This window comes from Plecotus auritus (genome assembly GCF_963455305.1).
Source record: "Plecotus auritus genome assembly, chromosome: 7".
Taxonomy (NCBI): domain Eukaryota; kingdom Metazoa; phylum Chordata; class Mammalia; order Chiroptera; family Vespertilionidae; genus Plecotus; species Plecotus auritus.
Genome location: NC_137774.1, coordinates 37204674 through 37224808, shown reverse-complemented (window position 1 = coordinate 37224808; position 20135 = coordinate 37204674). Strand labels below are relative to the sequence as shown.

Below are 20135 nucleotides of genomic sequence, written 5' to 3'. Positions count from 1 at the left end.
GTGAGTCGCACCGCCCAGCTCCTGGGCCGGGCCTGCCCGCCCCGCCTTCCTCTCCTCCTCTGCCTCCTCCCCGCTTGGTCCGCGGCGCTTCTGAGCCCCCGCCCCTTCCCCCAACAGTGGCCGCCCTATCAGCCCCAGGGTCTGTGTGGGGTCCCGCTTAGGCAGCTCTGGCCCTTTTCAGTTGAGTCCAACCCGAGTGCCTGCCTCCGCCCCCTTTCTTACCGCGAAGGTGACTGTTCCTCCGTCTTCTCAGACCCTCTTGTGGATCCCGAGCCGTCAGGAGACGCGTAAAGGAGTGGCGCTGGTGTCTGGTGGAGGCCCCGGGATGTTTCGTTCCCAGAGGAATCATCCCCAGGCCCGTCATCTCTTTAGCTTTGGAGAGAAGGAACTGGGGAAATTGAGGAAGGTTGAATAGCTTGGGACTTCTTTGCTGAACTTTTCCCCCCAAGGCAGGCTTCTGACGACTGGGCCACTGGAAGGGATCCAGGACCTCAGAGAGTTGACTCTACTCTGGTTTGGCCTTGGCGTGTGTGGGAGCTGTTTTTCTCTGAGAGAATGCTCAACTTGCAAGTTCAAGTCTCCAGCCACACCAGGAAAGCGCCTAGGGAAGATTCTAGTGTCACCCCTCTCCTTTGTTAGGCAGTGCACTTCTGTAGAATGGTAGCTATGCTTCTGCAGACCTGTGGCCAAAGTCTGTGAAATTGGTTTTCATTGGTCAACTGAATTGGATTTATTCAGGTTCTTTTCTCCCTCTGCTGTGGAAAATAGTAGTAGTTCTCCCTCTCTCCATTTCACCTAAGTTACAAAGGCTGCTGAGGGTGAGCTATTCTGGAGTTAAACTGCTTTATTTTATTCAGATTTGAAACAGTCTTTTAAACTTCTGAGAACACTGTAGCAGTAAAACATCAAGGTGGTTTTTTTTTCCCCCTGTTCGGTTTTGTTATACACATAGGTGTAAATTTCTATTATGGGTTTGTTTACATTGGTGTTTATAGAACAATAGTAGGATTTTATATAGCATTTCATTTTATATACTCTGTAATCTCACTAATTCCTGTCACTTTTCCACGGAAAGGTTTAGTAGCTGTTTGTAGTAGTCTTTCCCCTTAATAGATAAGATAACAAACACAAAAAACAGAGACTTGCTTATCTGTCATTAAGTAAGTTCATGGAGCCCAGACAGTGGTTTTTGAAGTCCTGTGCTCTTATTCTTGGGTGCCCCAGTCTTTGGTATTTTGAGAGCTTGTCACAATATTTCCATCATCTTCCAGGGAAAGCTTCCTTATGGAACTTTTTCCTTCTCATATTCCATCATCATAGTAGCAGTTAGTCTCAGTATTCTAATGATGATAGTCTGAGTAGTATTTTCTTGGAATGACTCTGTTGGCTACTGTTAGAGAGTTGGTGAGCATGAGTGGAGTTGAAGAATGTGAAAGAAACTGCTTCCAGTTTGCTTCGGCAGGAGGTATATGATTGGATAATTGGTAGCCTAAAGAAGAGGATTGTTCTGGCCAAGTCCAAGTCTGGACTTGCAGTTTTTTCTCCAGGGATGTCCAGACCATGGATTGTTATGCATATCCCACTTTTACTTCTTTCCTACTAGTATGTTACAAGGACTCAGCCACTCTGGAAAAACGTTAGAGGCAGAAGAAAAGACTAAGATGGATTTGAGGGCTCTATAATAGAGAACAGCCTGTTGCTGAAATGGTTGGAGATCTTTTATTCTGACAGTAATGGGGTAGTTTAGGGTCTTGAGGATCCGAATATGACTTGAGTAACACTATTTTTTTCTTGTTTCCTTACCTTAGGTGTAGGTAACTCCAACACAAGCTTTTTAAAAAATTTTTATTATCTTTGTTGTTGAAAGTATTACAGATGTCCCCTTTTATTTCCCCATTGACCGCCTCTTCCCTGCTCCCACTTATTCTCTTTTGAAAAAAATTACTTTTATTGTTGAAAGTATTATAGATGTCCACTCCCTCCCCATTAGCCCCCTCCACTCTGCCCCCGCCCCCTCCCCAGGCCTTCACTGCACTATTGTCTGTGTCCATGAGTTCACAATTAAGTTCTTAGCTTTGTCAGTTGCCGAACAAATATTGTAAACATAGTAGAATTTCTGTTTCTGCAGAAATTTCCTTCCTTGTTAATTAATAACATTTTAAAGTTTTATTGATTTTTAGAGAGACGGGGGAGAGAAACATTGATTTGTCGTTCCACTTATTTATGCATTTATTCGTTGATACTTGTATGTGCCCCACAACCTTGGTGTATTGGGGACAACGCTCACCAACTGAGCTACCCAGCCAGGGCCAATAATAGCATTTTGATGTGTAATTTTTGCTTGACTTTTCTGTTTCTTTACCAGAATGACATTTCCCCCCCTTCCACCTTCTTTATTCTTTTCTTCTACCCTTTCCTCCCCAATACTCTCCAACATCACAGAAATCATGAAGGAGCCCAGGCAACGCAAAGATAATAGACGCCCTGATCTGGAAATCTATAAGCCTGGTCTTTCACGACTAAGGAACAAACCTAAAATCAAAGAACCCTCTGGGAGTGATGAACTTAAGGATGAAATTGTTAATGACAGAGATTCTTCAGCTGTTGGAAATGGTACACAGCTCATTAAAGATGTTTGCAAGGAACTTGACAACCAACAGCAAAATGGTCCTGTAGACCCAGAAAATATTCGGGTACAGGAGTCCTCTCCTAGAATTGCTGGACAAGAGGATCGAAGTCTAAGAATTATCAAGAAAACAAAGAAACCTGACATGCAGATCTATCAGCCTGGAAGGCGTATGCAGACTCTTACCAAAGAATCTACTAGCAGGATGGATGAGGAAGAAATCCTCAACCAGGTAGAACAACTGAAAGTAGAGGAAGATGAATGTAGGGAACAAATGAAAGAGGAGGTTGTGAATAAACCAGACAAAAATGAGACACAAAAGAGCCTAAATTGTGACAGAGTAAGGGCTGCAAAGGGAGAAAAAGGAAAGAGGATTGAAAAAGGGGAGGGGATGAAGAAAGTGAATGAAGACCCAGCACAGGGGAAGCCCGGTTCTGCAAAGCGCTATTCCCGCTCAGACAAACGAAGGAACCGCTACCGCACTTGCAGTACCAGCTCAGCTGGTAGCAACAACAGTGCTGAGGGGTCTGGCCTGACTGATAATGGATGTCGCCGCCGCCGACAGGATAGGACCAAGTTGAGGTCACGACTGAAGAAGCAAGTATCTATGTCCTCAACTGACTCCTTAGATGAGGACAGAATTGATGAGTCTGATGGGCCTAGGAGGAGCACAGAAAGGAAAAAACATTTAGAAAGAAACTGTTCTGGCCATGGGGAGGGAGAGCAGAAAAGCAACGGTAAAGAAAATCGAGGTACTCTTCGTGTCACTTTTGATGCAGAAACCATGAACAAAGATTCCCCCATAGTGAGGCCAGCCAGAGAGGATGTGGATAGGATAAAGCCTGATAAAGGCTTGAGCAGTGGGGGCAAAGGATCTGAGAAGCAGGAGTCCAAAAACTTGAAACAAGAACTTCGGGGTCGTGGCCGTGGCATTCTGATTCTGCCTGCCCATACCACCTTATCTGTCAATTCAGCTGGTTCTCCAGAGTCTACACCTTTAGGATCTCGGCTATTATTTGGATCTGGTAGTAAGGGATCTCGGAGTTGGGGCCGAGGAGGCACCACTCGACGATTGTGGGACCCAAACAATCCTGATCAGAAACCTGCTCTAAAGAGCCAGACACCCCAGCTACATTTTTTGGACACTGATGATGAAGTCAGCCCTACATCTTGGGGTGACTCACGCCAGGCCCAAGCATCTTACTATAAGTTTCAAAACTCTGACAACCCTTATTACTACCCCCGGACACCAGGCCCTGCCTCCCAGTATCCTTTTACAGGCTATAGCCCTCTTCAGTACCCAGTGGGCCCTACAAATGGTGTGTACCCAGGGCCTTACTACCCAGGCTACCCGACTCCATCAGGACAATATGTTTGTAGTCCTCTCCCTGCCAGCACCATGAGTCCTGAGGACATGGAGCAGCACATGAGGAACATGCAGCAACAAGAACTACATAGGCTTCTCCGGGTGGCCGATAACCAGGAACTACAGCTCAGCAACCTGCTCTCCAGGGACCGCATCAGTCCTGAGGGCCTGGAAAAGATGGCTCAGCTTAGGTATGGTGTATTCCATCCGGGCTAGAGGGAAATGGGGATAAGCTGGGAGGTGTATAGACTCCTATGGCTGAGGAAAGTAGAAAACTTTTAGGTAAGCTACTGGGTGTTATCTCCCTTTCACATTGATTTTTGTAAGGAAGGGACAATTAAAAAAATAAAAACAACAAAATTTTGTTTCTAGTCTTAGAAATTATTATGCTTCCCACTTTCTCTTTAAGAAAAAAAAAAAATTATCCTTAACAGAACGTGGAATCTGGAAATGGAAAAGGAAAGACTTTCCAGAATGCCAAGAAATGAACAACATAAAACTTGTGGTGAATATCTTACGTCAGCTGTTAAATTTAGGTTCAGGCATATGGGGAAAAACTACTTTCCTAGACATAACTGTTTTTAAAATGGCATTATACTGTGCAGAATGGAGGCTAGAATGAATATTATACCTGATGGCATTTTGGATTTCCTATTAAGGAAGATATTTAATTTGCAAAAAGCTCAAATCTTGAGTCTAGCCTTTTCTGTGGTGTATTTGGAGCTAGAAGTTGCATGTATTTTATTCCAGAGCTGAACTGCTGCAGCTATATGAGCGCTGTATTCTATTAGATATTGAGTTCTCTGATAATCAGAATGTGGATCAGATCCTGTGGAAGAATGCTTTCTATCAGGTGATTGAGAAGTTCAGGCAGCTCCTCAAGGATCCGAATGTTGATAACCCAGAACAGATTCGGAACAGACTGTTGGAACTCTTGGATGAGGTAAACCATCACTTTTTTGTACACAGGAAAAAAACTTCAGTATCTTCTAGATGTGATGGATTTTTACCACATGAAATACTATATAACAGAACATTGACAAAAAAACTGTATGTTCTTTTCTTCGTTTAGGCCTACCTTACCTTACTCCTGTTGCTTCCTTGAGACCATAAGTTACAATTGGAGTTAGTTCTGAGCTTGGAAGCTTTCTGAAGATCTTAACCAGGGGTTGTGGGGATGGGAGGGTGGGGAGAAGAGTGCGTGTGTAGGTGTTCATATCTTTAAAATAATAGAGTGGCTTATGCTATGAGTTTGTGTTTTGCTTAATTAGTGGCCACTAAATACTGTATATGCCCCCCTTATATCAGATGGCTGAACATTAGTAGAACTGTGAAAAGGTCACTTGCCCAAGTTTCTGGTGAGTAGATTGGGTCAGAACTGGCTGATTCAGCTTATTTTTTAATTTCTTACTTTTTTCTCTTTACAGGGTAGTGACTTCTTTGATAGTTTGCTTCAAAAGCTGCAGGTTACCTACAAGTTCAAACTGGAGGACTACATGGATGGTCTTGCCATTCGTAGCAAGCCATTACGCAAGACAGTAAGCAAGTTTCTTTATCTTAAATTTATTCATGATCTTGTTAGCTGCTTCTTATACTTGAACTAGGAGAGTGGGTAGATAATAAGCATTCTTATACTAGGAGAGTGGGTAGATAATAAGCATTTATCTAGTGTTAGTTATGTGCTAGGCACTGTGCTGGTGTTAAGGTTACAAAAGTGAAAGATACAGCCCATTGGGGTAGCAGGGCAATTAAATCAATTATTGTAATGTGATATATTCCTAGAAGTGGGATTACTGGGTCAAATGGGAGTTCCATTTTTAATTTTTTGAGGAAACTTCATACTGTTTTCCACAGTGGCTGCACCATTCTGGGTTCCTTTCTCTCCGCATCCTTGCCAGTACTTGTTTGTTGATTTGTTCTGCGACAGGTGTGAGATGGTACATCATTGTCGTTTTGATTTGCATCTCTTGGATGATTAGTGATTTTGAGCATGTTTTCGTATGTCTCTTGGCCTCTGTATGTCCTCTTTTGAAAAGTATCTATTTAGGTCCTTTGCTCATTTTTTTTTTTTTTTAATTTTTTTTTTTTTAAATATATTTTATTGATATTTTACAGAGAGGAAGGGAGAGGGATAGAGAGTTAGAAACATCGATGAGAGAGAAACATAGATCAGCTGCCTCCTGCACACCTCCTACTGGGGATGTGCCCGCAACCAAGGTACGTGCCCTTGACCGGAATCGAACCCGGGACCTTTCAGTCCGCAGGCCGACACTCTATCCACTGAGCCAAACCGGTTTCGGCCCTTTGCTCATTTTTTGATTGGATTGTTTATCTTTCTTTTGTTAAGTTGTATGAGTTCCCTGTAAATTTTGGAGATTAAACCCTTATTGGAGATAACATTGGCAAATACATTCTCCCATGCAGTGGGCTTTCTTGTTGTTTTGTTGATGGTTTCTTTTGCTGTGCAGAAGCTTTTTATTTTGATGGAGTCCCATTTGTTTATTTTCTCCTTAGTTTCCATTGTCCTAGGAGCTGTATTGGTGCTAAGACATATGTCTGATATTTTGCTGCCTATGGATTATTCTAAAATTTTTATGTTTCCTGTCTTATGTTTAAGTACTTTATCCATTTTGAGTTTATTTTTGTGTATGGTGTAAGTTGGTGGTCTAGTTTCATTTTTTTGCATGTATCCAATTTTCCCAACACCATTTATTGAAGAGACTGTCTTGACTCCATTGTATGTTCTTGCCTTCTTTGTCAAATAATTAATTGTGCATAGTGGCTTGGGTCAATTTCTGTGTTCTCTGTTCTGTTCCATTTGTCTATATGTTCTTGTGCCAGTACCAGGCAGTTTTGAGAACAGTGACTTTGAAATATAGCTTGAAATATCTGGTATTGTGACCCCTCCAACTTTGTTCTTTCTCAGGATCGCTGCAGCTATTCAGGGTCTTTTTTTATTCCATGTGAATTTTTGGAGGGTTTGTTCTACGTCTGTGAAATATGCTGTTAGTATTTTAATGGGGATTGCATTGAATTTATAGGTTGCTTTGGGTAGTATGGACATTTTAATGATGTTGATTCTACCAATCCATGAACACGGTATATTCTTCCATTTGTTTATGTCTTCTTTTATCTCTTTTCAATTTCCTGTAGTTTTCCGAGTGCAGGTCTTTTACCTCCTTAGTTAAGTTTATTCCTAGGTAGCTTAATTTTTGTGTTGTAATGGTAAATGGGAATTTTTTTTTTTTTTTTTTTTTTTTTTTTTTTTTTTTTAGTTTCTCTTTCTGTGAGTTCATTATTGGTGTGTAAAAAAGCCATAGATTTCTGGGTGTTAATTTTGTATCCTGCTACATTGCTGAATTGATTTATTAAGTCTAGTAATTTTTTGATAGAGTCTTTAGGGTTTTCTATGTACAATATCATGTCATCTGTGAATAGTGACAGTTTTACTTCTTTTCCAATTTGGATGCTTTTTATTTCTTCTTACCGTCTGATTGCTATGGTTAGCACTTCCTATACTATGTTGAACAGGAGTGATGAAAGTGGGCATCCCTGTCTTGTTCCTGTTCTTAGGGGAAATGGTTTTAGTTTTTGCCCGTCGAGTATGATGTTGGCTGTAGGTTTGTCATATAAGGCTTTTATTATGATCCCTCTATTTCCATTTTGCTGAGAGTTTTTATCAAGAAACTGTGTTGGATTTTGTCAAATGCTTTTTCTGCATCAGTGATACAAGTATGTGATTTTTGTCTCTCAATACGTTTATTGATTTGCAGATATTGTACCAACCTTGCATTTCCGGAATAAATACCACTTGGTCATGGTGTATGATCTTTCTAATGTAATGTTGGATCCGATTTGCTAGAATTTTGTTGAGGATTTTAGCATCAATGTTCAGCAGGGATATTGGCCTGTAATTCTCTTTCTTTGTAGTGTCTTTATCTGGTTTTGGGTTAGGGTAAATCTGGCTTCATAGAAAGAGCTTGGAAGTGTGCCTTCCTCTTGAATATTTTGTAATAGTCTGAGAAGGTTAGGTTTTAGTTCTTTGAATGTTTGGTAAAACTCCCCTATGAAGCTGTCTAGACCAGGGCTTTTGTTTATTGGAAGTTTTTAGATTACTGCTTCAATTTCATCAGTAGTTATCGGCCTATTCAGGATTTTTTATTCTTCCTGATTGAGTTTTTGAAGATTGTATTTTTCTAGGAATATGTCCATTTTGTCCAGGTTGTCCAGTTTTTTTATAATCCTTTGTATGTCTGTGGGTTTGGTTGTTACTTCACCTCTTTCATTTCTGATTTTGTGTATTTGCGTCCTCTCTCTTTGTTTCTTGGTGAGCCTGGCTAGAGGTTCATCTTTCAAAGAACTCTTGGTTTTATTGATATTTTGTATTTTTTAGGGGGTCTCTGTCATTTATTTCAGCTCTGATCTTTATTATTTCCTTCCTTCTGCTTACTCTGGTCTTTTCTTGTTGCTCTCTAATTCTTTAAGTTGTAGGGTTAGATAATTTATTACCATTTTTTGGTATTTTTTTGAGATAGGCCTGTAGAGCTATGAACTTTCCTCTCAGGACTGCTTTCACTGTGTCCCATAAATTTTGGATTGTTATGTTTTCTTTGTCATTTGTTTCCAGGGTGCTTTTTATTTCTTCCTTGATCTCTTTGGTAACCCAATCATTGTTTAATAGCATGCTATTGAGCCTCCAAGTGTTCAATTTTTTAAAATTGTTTTTATTGTAGTTATAAGTACTATGATAATGGTACTTATAACTACAATAGAGCGTTGAAGGGGCATAGAAGGAAGTGGATCTGATTTCTATTTATTTATTTTAAAGTTTTTAAAAATTAAATATGTTGATTTCATAGAGAGGAAGGGGGAAGGAGAGAGTGATAGAAGCATAAATGATGAGAGAGAATCATTGATAGGCTGCCTCCTACACACCCCCTGCTGAGGATCGAGCCAACAACCCGGGCATGTGCCCTGACTAGGAAACGAACCATGGTTAGATGCTAAACCACTGAGCCACACTGGCTGGGCAGAAGTAGATCTGATTTAGATGGATAGGGTCAAGGAAGGCTTTATAGAGAATGTCAAGTTGAGTTTTGAAACATGAGTGGCAGCAGGGGGGCAGTTTCAATGCAATTTCAATGCAGGGCACAGTGAGAGAATCAAGCCTTGTTGGAAAAGTGCAAGAAGTTCAATATGCTGGTATATGTGATGTGGAGTTGGGCTGTAAAGGAGATAAAGCTAATGAAGTAGAAAGGGATAGATCATAAAATTTTGCTGGAGAGTTTGGACTTTATTCAGAAAGCACTGAGGAAACATTGATTGATTTCTAACAAATGGATATTATAGATTTGTTTTTATAACCAGTCATTCTGGGAAATGGATTAGTTTGGGCAAGAGTGGAGGTAGGAGAGTCAGGTTGTGGCCCTGAATGAAGGTAGAGATATTGGAGGTAGAAAAGAGGAAACGGATTAGAAGGATATAAGGAAAATAGACTTGGACTACTGGCTAATTTGGTGTGACTGATGAGATTGGAGACATGAGGAGTCTAGATTACCTCTCAGTTTGTGGCCTAGGAGAATGGGTGGAAAGGAAAGGGGTAGTTCAGTTTTGGATATGTTTAGGTGGAGGAGCTTGAAAATGAACAAATGAATATTCTGGTCAGTCTGGAGCTCAGGACAAAGAGCTGGGCTGGTGATATAGATGGAGGAGTCATCAATATATAGTTGATAATTGAAGCAGAAGTTGGGAGACTGGAATAGCTTGACAGAGAGTGGGGTTATCAGATTTCAAGGTGGTGGTGGATAAAATTGTCAAGTGCTATAGAGTCTTCAAATACTAAGATTACTGAAAAGTGTTCATTGGATTGGATGATCTTATCACCCACGAGTTATTTTAATTGGAGAGGATGGAAGCCAGATTGTAGTGAATGAGAAGTGGGGTAGTACATATAATGAGAGAGTAATATAGACCATTCTTTTTTAAGAGTCTTGGTTATGAAGGCAAGGAGGGGAAATAGTATTTAAAAAAGAACATAGTCTCAAGAGAACTTTGTTTTTAAGCTGCGAGAGACTTGAGCATATTTATGTGTAGAGAAGAAAGGTCCAGGGGAAAAGGAAGAGGTTAAAGATTCATTAGAGAAAGGGGTGCAATTTATGGAGTAATGGCTTCTTCTTTCCTTTCTGCTCCTTCTGATGAATTACTATGCGTAAGCTCTATTATTAATCGGCAAGTATTTATTGAGTTCCTCCTACATGTCAGGTGCCATTCTAGGCACACACAATTAATTCAGTGTGAAACAAGAAAGCCATGCTCCCAGCTTTTATTTTATTTTATTTTCTTATTTATTTATTTATTTATTTATTTATTTATTTATTTATTTATTTCATGCTCTAAGCTTTTAAAGATTAGAGTTTGATTAGGGATGAGTGCAGATGTTGGATTAGTAATTGCAGATGCAGTGACTTCTGCAAAGGATTTTGTGGGGGCGGGGTATACACTGTTAAAAGGGCTTAGAGCAGTGGTCAGCAAACTCATTAGTCAACAGAGCCAAATATCAACAGTACAACGATTGAAATTTCCTTTGAGAGCCAAATTTTTTAAACTTAAACTTATTCTAACGCCACTTCTTCAAAATAGACTCGCCCAGGCCGTGGTATTTTGTGGAAGAGCCACACTCAAGGGGCCAAAGTGCCGCATGTGGCTCGTGAGCCGCAGTTTGCCGACCACTGGCTTAGAGGATCATGGAGGAATGAAGAAGTAACAATTAAGCTGTGGCTGAAAACCTGAGACATTAGCTAGGTGAAGGGGTATGTGAAGATGCAAGACCTACAACATTCTAGAGATAGGGAACAATATATGTGAAGGTCCTGAAGTGGGAAAGAGCATGGTGTGTTAGCAGGATCGAGAAGTCTAGTTTGAAATGGCACAGAGAATAAGGGGTGTAATGGCACTGAATAAATGAGCAGAGGCTAGATCATCTAGAATTTCATTGTGAGGATAGTGGAGAGCCTTTGGCAGTTTTGTTTCTTCCCCTCACTGAGATGGCAAAGTGGCTGTAGTATGGAAATATAACTAGTTTTCTTGGTGCTTAATCACTAAAATACCAAGGGTTTTTAGTGTTCATTCATAAAATATGTAGGATAGTCAGGACTCTGAAGGTGGATGACAGTGATATATAACTGCCGAGGCACATGTTTGAGTTATGTGTTAGGAGGCTGGTGTGCAGGAGGTAGGTATTTAGCTAGTAAATGAGCCTTCCTGAGAGGTCATTATGTACTTGTCCTTGAAGCTTTGTCTTTTGTTTAGGGACATGGTAATTTCTTATGTGTGGGGTGAAGTGGAGTTATATGTTATGAAGTGATGTTCCTCAGGGAGGTTTTTAGGTTGGGCACATGTCTTAGGATTGCTGAGGGTTTACTCTGTTGTAATATACATATATACATACACACATAACTATGTCTGTCTGTCTGTCTATCTATCTATCTATCTATCTATCTATCTAAAAGATTAAGCAACCGAATGACTGGTCAACCATTCACTATGATGGGCACTAACCACCAGAGGACAGACGCTCAACGCAGGAGCTGCCCCCTGGTGGTCAGTGTGCACCCATAGCCAACCTCCCATGGCCCCTCCCCCAGGCCTGCCAACCTACCGTGGCCCCGATCGCCAGCCAGGCTGAGGGACCCCACCTGTGCATGAATTTGTGCACCGGGCCTCTAGTCCTATATATAAAAGGCTAATATGCAAATCGATCAAACATCGGAACGACCACCAATGCAGGAGCTGCCCCCTGGTGGTCAGTGCACTTCCACAGGGGGAGCTCCGTTCAGCCAGAAGCCGGGCTCATGGCTGGGGAATGCAGCGGCAGTGGCGAGGGCTCCCGGACTGCAAGAGGTCACAGGCCTGGCTGAGGGACCCCCCCTGAGTGCATGAATTTCGTACACTGGGCCTCTAGTATGTATATAACTACACAGCCCTGGCACATTTGGTAAAGGGTAACTTACTGTTTTAGGAAACTGTTATTTTGCAAAGGTGATGTAATGCAGTAACACAATGTGGTGATATTAACAGTTTGAGGAGAGAAAGAGAACAGTAAGTAATTTTCTTAATATTTGTATATCACTTTATTTATTGATTTGAGAGAGAGGAATAAACATCAAAAAAATAAAAAAATATTTTTTTATTGATTTCAGAGAGTTAGGAAGAGGGAGAGATACAAACATAAATAATGAGAATCATTGATTGCCTGCCTCCTAAACACCCCCTACTGGGGATCGAGGCATGTGCCCTGACCAGGAATCAAACTGGGGTTAAACATCAATTTTTGTTTTTCCACTTATTTATGCATTCATGGGTTGATTCTTGTATGTGCCCTGACTGGGGATTGAACCCACAACCTTGGCATATCAGGATGACACTCTAATCAACTAAACTATCCGGCTAGGGTCTAGATATCACTTTAAAATTTGTGAAGTATTTTGTATTTATTTTCTTCATTTACCCTATGGAATAGGTGCTTTTTACATTCAAATGAAGAAACTGAGTCCCAAAGACCTACTTAAGATCACACAACTATTACATGGAGAGTCAGGTCTCTGACTCTTAGTTTCAGAATATTTCCTTCCATTTACCTGGGACTTGAAATAAGAATGAACCCCTCTCGCCCTGGCTAGGTGGCTTAGTTTATTGGAGCATCATCCCATACACCAAAAGGCTGTGGGCTCGATTCCCGGTCAGGGCTAGGTTTCTGGTTTGATCCCCAGTCGGGGTGCATATGGGAGGCAGCCAATCAATGTTTCTCTCTCACATTGATGTGCTTGCCTCCCTCTGCCTCACCCTTCTCCCTTCTCCCTTCTCCTCTCTCTAAAATCAATAAAAACATATCCTTAGGTGAGGATTTAAAAAAAAAAAATGGCCCCTCTCCCTTCTGTCACTATTTCTCAGTAAATTTTTTATCACACTGTTGGCTATTTTCTTTTTGCTAGTCAAGGTTAGACTTGAAAACTTTTTACTTTGTTGAGGACTACTAGTGCCTTGATGCTGCTCTGTCATTTTGGCCCCATCCCTGTCCTTTGGGGTTGAAGTTAGAGTTTCTTGGGTATGCTATTAACTGATTATTTTTCCTGAAGGTAAAATATGCCTTGATCAGTGCCCAGCGATGTATGATTTGTCAAGGAGATATTGCTAGGTATCGGGAGCAAGCCAATGACACAGCAAACTACGGAAAAGCACGCAGGTACTTTTGCCTCTTGTTCATTTACTTCTCTCCCTGTGCGTTTTAAGCTAAGCCCTTTTAAGAGCAATGGGTCACCTGAGCTTTATGGACGTCCTACAGGTGTCCTTATTGGTCTCTTTAGTCACACTTTACCACTTCAGGGTTACATCTAACAATCCAGCTTATGTCTTAAGTAGTAAGGACTATCATGTGATGAATTGGGAAAGGGTTGATATGGGACTAGCATTTTTAAAACTGTTTTTTTATTCCAGTTGGTACCTGAAGGCCCAGCACATTGCTCCCAAGAATGGGCGCCCCTATAACCAGCTGGCTCTGCTGGCAGTGTATACGGTAAGAAATCCTGTGGAGAGGGGAAGAATTTTGCAGGTAGTATCTTAGAAGTATGGATTTTGACAGCATCAGCTCCTGGAGCTAGATTTCAGCTATTCAGCTAGAATACAAAGTATATTCCCTAATGTTTTCTATCTTCAAGCTTTTGTTACTGTTACTTTTAGAGTTAAGTTGTCAGGGATCCCTCACTTCAGTGGAATCTATACTTCATCCACTTTCACTGCAATTAAGTTCCTTGGGGAATGCTCATGCTCCAGCCAAACCACTCTGTTTTTGACCAGGGCTTCTGCTCTGAATCTTGCCTTGCTTCCCTTCCCTATCTCGTTGAACTAGGTTACTTATTTCTGGAAGGAAAATAAAGCTCCATTTCCCTTTGCTTCTTAAAGTCCTCAACTAGCCCCAAGTACTCAGATCCTTGTTTCCTTTCTTCAGATCATTCCCTTATTCCTCTTAGCTTTTTACCTAAGGAGTCTCCTTAGCAGAAACACAGTAAATGCCAAATCATACCTCTTTGGATCTTGCCAAACTCCTCTAAATGTGGCTCTAACAGAGAACCTTGGGATCTGACAGAGCTCTTAGTGAGGAAGCTGAAGGAAGGAGAAAGGGTGGGGACCAATGGTAGGTACCAAAGGTTCAAGTATAAGAAGCAGCTAACAAGATCATTATCAGGGAGAGTTTTCTTAATGCTGTAAAATTCATTGCCCAAATAATGTTTGAGTCAGTAATTTTTATTCCCCTTTATTTCACAAAAGATTCAAAGAAATACCTAATAATTATGGATTGAAATTATTGATTAAGTAATGTGGTTTACTGATAACACTTCCTTCAGAATAGATTGAATCTCTCTTCACTTTTTACCTCCATCCTGTTCTCTTTGTTGTTTTTGTTTGTTTTTTTCTTTCAGTGGGACTTTTATGGGGAGGCTTGAGCACAATCCAAGGAACTCTGTCTTCATTTGTGTGAGGTCATTTCCAGGTAGTGGTGGAAGGTCTGAAGATAGATACTTCTTTGGAAGTGTTAACGGGTGGTGAAATTGGACCTTGGTTCTTGAGACCAGCAAAGAAAGATTACAGAGCCAAGAACTCAGATTATAAAGTTTATTTAGAAAGTTTCAGAGGTAGTAGAACTGAGTTAGCTAGGCTGCGTAGGTTCAGGGTATAAGCAAAAGAAAGGCCCTCGAGCTTAGGAGAGGGCAAGGCAAAGGGAACACCTCCCCCCCTCCCTCCAGGACAAAGAGGGGCACAGGAAAGGTGCAGGCATCTCCCAAGGGTGAGAGCATGCCCTGTTCTCTTTGTGATCTGTGTTTTTTCATATCCCTTTGTGGCTTTATTTTTCACCTTTCTCATCCATCTTCTGTTTTTCCTTCTTTCTCATTTCTTGTCTCCTTTTCTAGTTTTTCTTCTTTGTAATTATTGAATGAATTGCTATGTTTCTTGTTAATTAGAAAATATAATATTTCCTTAATGGCTTTAAAAAATTGAAGTAAAATTAATATAACAAAATAATTTACAAGTATTTGTAAATAATTATTTGTCAATCCAGTGGCATTTAGTACATTAACAGCATTGTGCAACCACCAACTCTTTCTAGTTCCAAAACATTTTCATTACCATAAAAGAAAACCCCATATCCATTCCTCCCCATGCCTCCCAAGCCCCAGCCTCTGACAACCACTAGTCTGCTTTCTGTCCCTGGATTTACCTATTCTGGATGTTTCATGTAAGTGGAATCATACAGTACATGACCTTTTATATCTGGCTTTCATTTATCATCAAGTTTTTGACCATGTTGTATCATGTATCAATACTTAATTTTTATGGATGAATAATATCCATTGTATGGATATAACACTTTTATTCATTCAATGCTTTAATTCATTCATCGTTGGACATTTCAATTGTCTCCTCCTGTTAGCTGTTGTGAACAGTGTTTTTTTGTGAAGTGTTTCTTTGAATATCTGTTTTTTTTGGGTCTGTACCTAGGAATGAAATTGCTGGGTCATATGGTAATTCTATGTTTAACTGTTTTTCATAGCAGCTGTACCCTTTTACATTCTCACCAGCAATGTACCAGGGTTCTGATTTCTCTACAATCTTGCCAACATTTGTTATTTTTCTTTTCTTTTTTTGAATATGACCAACCTGTTGGGTGTGAAGTAATATATATTTTTTAAAAAATTGATTTCAGAGAGGAAGGGCGAGAGAGAGATAGAAACATCAATGATGAGAGAGAATCATCAATCAGCTACCTCCTGCACACCCTCCAGGAACCTAACCATGACCACCAGGTTCATAGGTCGACGCTCAACTACTGAGCCACGCTGGCTGGGCAGTGTGAAGTAATACCTTATTGTGACTTTCCCCCTTCCCCAACTTGGGAATTTTTTTTCTTTAATAGCTTTTATTTTTATTTCTTTTAGTCAGTTTAACTTTATAGAAAAATTGAGCAAAAAGTACAGAGTTCCCATATATACTCTCAACTTTCTTCACCCCCTCAATTTTCCCTAATATTAACATCTTAGTGTACTATATTTGTTAAAATTGATGAACCAGTATTGATACATTATTATTAGCTAAAGTCCATAGTTTATATTAAGGTTCACTTTAACTGCTGTACTGTCTATGGGTCTGAACAAATAAATGTATAAGTGACATGTATCTACCATTATAGTATCATACAGAATAGTTTCATTGCCCTGAAAATAGCCCATGCTCCACCCTCCACCTGTTGTCCCTCTTGCATCCCATGAACCTCTGACAATCACTGATATTTTACTGTCTCTATAGTTTTGCCTTTTCCAGAATGCCACATAATTGGAACCATACAGCATATAATCTTTTCAGATTGGCTTTAGGTTTATTTTCATGGCTTGATAGGTCTTTTTTTTTTTTTTTTTTTTTTAAGAAAGAGAGTAGAAGGGAAGGAAGAGGGGGGAAAAGACAGAGAAAACATTGATGTGACAGAGACACATCGATTGGTTGCCTCCCACATACACCCCAACTGGGGACGGGGATCAAACCTACAACCTAGGTATGTGCACTTGACTGGGAATGGAACCCGTGACCTTTCGGTGTGTGGTCTGATGCTCTATAACCATTGAGCCACCGACCAGGGCCATCTTACCCATTTTTAAGTGTACTGTTTAGTAATGTTAAGTACACTCACATTGTTGTTCAAATGATTTTCAGAACTCTCCTTATCTTACAAAACTGGAACTCTATACCCATGAAACAGCTACTCCCCACTCTCCTCTCCTTCCAGCCACTGGCAATTACTCTTCTACTTTCTGTTTCTATGAATTTGCCCACTCTCGGTACCTTTTATAAGTGGAATCATATGATATTTGTCTTTTTGTGACTGATTTATTTCACTTAGCATTATATCTTCAAGGTTCGTTCATGTTATAGCTTGTATTAAAACTTCCTCCTTAAGGCCAAATAATATTCAATTGTATGTATATACTACATTTTGTTTATCCATTCATCTCTCAGTGGACACTTCAACCTTTTGGGCATTATGAATAATGCTGCTATGAACATGAGTGTATATAAATACCTATTCAAGATTCTGCTTTCAATTCTTTTAGGTATATACCCAGAAGTGGAATTTCTAGGTCATAAGATAATTCTTTTCAGTATTTGAGGAGAGTTTCCATTTCCTCATTTCTAAAATGGGAATAATAATATGTGGCAGTATCCTTAGGTTTTGAGATAATATTTATGAAGTGCTCACCACTTGCCTCATATTTGGTTATGCTTAATCAATATTGCCATTATTAATAATTTTTAAAGACAATAAATTATTAGGTGAGTTGAACATTTTTTATTTAAAAACGAAGTATAATTGACTTTTATATTTTATGAGCTCTTTATTTTTTCCCCCCTTATGAGTACTTGGCTCTTAGAGTACCTCTGCATATAAGGAATTGTGCAAGAAGAGGTCTTTCTCATGTAATTGCCATGGCTTCTTCTATGGATAACATTCTCATTTTCTTACTGGAATTCCTCTTGGGGCACAGCTTGGGTGAGATATTAAGGTTTCTTGGGTCAGCTGATTTAGGCTGGACTCTGAAAGAAACTTGGTTGACTCAGTGTCTCTGGCCTCTTTCCACAGAGGAGGAAGCTTGATGCTGTGTATTACTATATGCGCAGTTTAGCTGCCAGCAACCCTATCCTGACTGCCAAGGAGAGTCTCATGAGCTTGTTTGAAGAGACCAAACGAAAGGTGAGTGGGGATGCAGGTAGAATCATTCTTTCCTAGGAGAATGTGTTTCTCTTAGTGTTTCTGTGTTCTTAAGGGAATGACCAAAAATGTGCTCAAGGGGGCTGTGCTGATGGGAGTCAGTCCCTATGCAGAACCAAACTCATCTTTAGGCGAACTCTCTGGGGCCCTTGAATGTGCATGTTCCATAGCATCTAGTTTATAGAATCAGTAACTTTTATGTGACAAAGCAGATGGTACTCTGCCCTCCTCCCCCCTTTTTAAAGCTGTGCTATTTTGGAACTATGGCAAAATTTTTACTTTTTATAGTTCTTGGTTGATATACTCAGATGAGGTGAGCACTTGTCTTTATTAACTGAATCCCAGAAGAATCTGAGCTTGTATGTTTGTATGTTGTATAGGCAGAACAGATGGAAAAAAAGCAACACGAGGAATTGGAACTGAACACTGATCAGTGGCGGAAAGGAAAGAAGTCTACTTTCCGGCATGTTGGAGATGACACTACTCGCCTGGAGATCTGGATTCATCCATCCAATCCCCGGTCCTCTCAGGGCACTGAGTCTGGGAAGGATTCTGAGCAGGAGAATGGGCTGGGCAGCCTGAGCCCCAGTGATGTAAGTTCCTGGAGTGATATAATCAGCAAGATGAGCTAAGTGTGGGTGTCCTGGTACACACAACTATGAGGCAATGCACGGTCACCACACTTCCTTTATCTCTGTTATGCGCTTCCCTCTCTCACCACTATGTGGTACTATAGAATTTAGTAAAAGTAATTATTTTAAATGAATATTTACTTAGTATAGGATAAGAATTTTTTGCTACTTTGGATTTGAGCCATCATTATGATGCTTTAGGATTCTGTGTGGGATTTTGGTGAAGTAAGGGGGAGAGAGCATAGTAGTTCATTGTGCCTTGAGAATAAAATTCATAGTAGAGTGGGTGGTGGAATAAGCCAAGACTAGATCTTGAAGGATCATGACCTTTATCCTGAAGGTAGTAGGGAGCTATCTGTTGAATGCTTTAAGTAGGGAAATAACATGTCAGATACGTATTTTAGAAATATAACTTTGGTTGCTTGTGAAAAGTTGTGAAAATTTGGTGAAGAGTAAGATTAGATATAAGAATAGTAGGAAGATGCTATAGTAATCCAACATGTGAAAAGGATCTGAACCAGGAAATGGCATTGGAGATGGGGAGATGTGAGTAGATAGGAGGTATATAAAGGAGGTAGAATCCAAAAGTTAGCACTGGTCTTTATTAGCTGAATGACATGAGAAGCTGGGGGAAAAGAGGGAGTTAAAAGTAGAACCTGGCCCAGTTGGTGTGGCTCAGTGGTTGAGTGTTGACCCATGAACCAAGATGTCACTGGTAGGGCACATGCCTGGGTTATGGGCTCGATCCCCAATAGGGGGTGTGCAGAAGACAGCCGATGGATGATGTTTCTCTCTCATCAATGTTTCTATTTCTCTATCCCTCTTCCTTCCCCTCTCTTTAAAAATCAATTTTAAAAAACTTAAAAAAAATAAATAAAAGTAGGACCTGAGGTTCTGGCTTACAAACTGAGTGGATGATGGTTCATTCTCTGAGACAGGGAATAAAGTTGGTTTTAGTGGAGTTGGTTTTAGGAGAAAGAGCCTAAGTTTAGTTTTGGACATGTTGGAATTTCTTTGGACATCAAAGTAGAGTTTTAGAGGCTAACAGATGTCTGAAGCTGAGGAGAGTAGTCTAGGTCAGAGATAAAGATATTTGAAAGTATCTTTAAAAAAAAAAAAAGTTTTTTCGATCCCAGAGAGAGGAAGGGAGAGGGAGAGAGACAGAAACATTAATGATGAGAATCATTAATCAGCTGCCTACTGCACACCACCCACTGGGGATTGAGTCTGCAACCAGGAATTGAACTGTGACCTCCTGGTTCATAAGTTGACATCCAACCACTGAGCCACGCTGGTCAGGCAAAGATATCTTTCTATAGATGAGAGTTGATTCAGTTACTTGAGGAGAAAACAATGATAAATAGGTTAAAGATCTAAGAAAGAAAGGAAATAGATGGCAGGGAGAGGTCCTTGCAGAGGATGGGAAGGAAGATAGGGTTCAGAGCACGAGTGAAGGGTTTAACCTGTAAGAGGGTAAGAGATTCCTCCCCAGCAGGCAGACATCCCCTGAGGGGTCCCGGACTGTGAGAGGGTGCAGGCCAGGCTGAAGGACCCTCCCCCCCCCATGAATTTTGTGCACCAGGCCTCTAGTATGATTAAAATGCAGTGTGCCAAGTGCTATGATACAGGCAAGTGTGAGAAGCTTCAGGAGCATGCAATTAGAGCACTTAATCTGGGCATTAGGCAAGGCTGAGATGA

The 20135-nt window shown here is 40.5% G+C and overlaps 1 protein-coding gene across 1 annotated transcript in view; it reads left to right on the top strand.

Annotated features, from left to right (window-relative positions):
* Positions 1-20135, top strand: part of SMG6 (SMG6 nonsense mediated mRNA decay factor) — a 232056-nt gene that overhangs the window by 307 nt on the left and 211614 nt on the right. Inside the window, exons 2-8 of the mRNA XM_080678773.1 lie at positions 2443-4183; positions 4743-4935; positions 5420-5530; positions 13127-13233; positions 13485-13563; positions 17677-17787; positions 18186-18398. Coding sequence (XP_080534899.1) covers positions 2443-4183; positions 4743-4935; positions 5420-5530; positions 13127-13233; positions 13485-13563; positions 17677-17787; positions 18186-18398 — 2555 coding nt within the window. The remainder of the gene's footprint in view (positions 1-2442; positions 4184-4742; positions 4936-5419; positions 5531-13126; positions 13234-13484; positions 13564-17676; positions 17788-18185; positions 18399-20135) is intronic.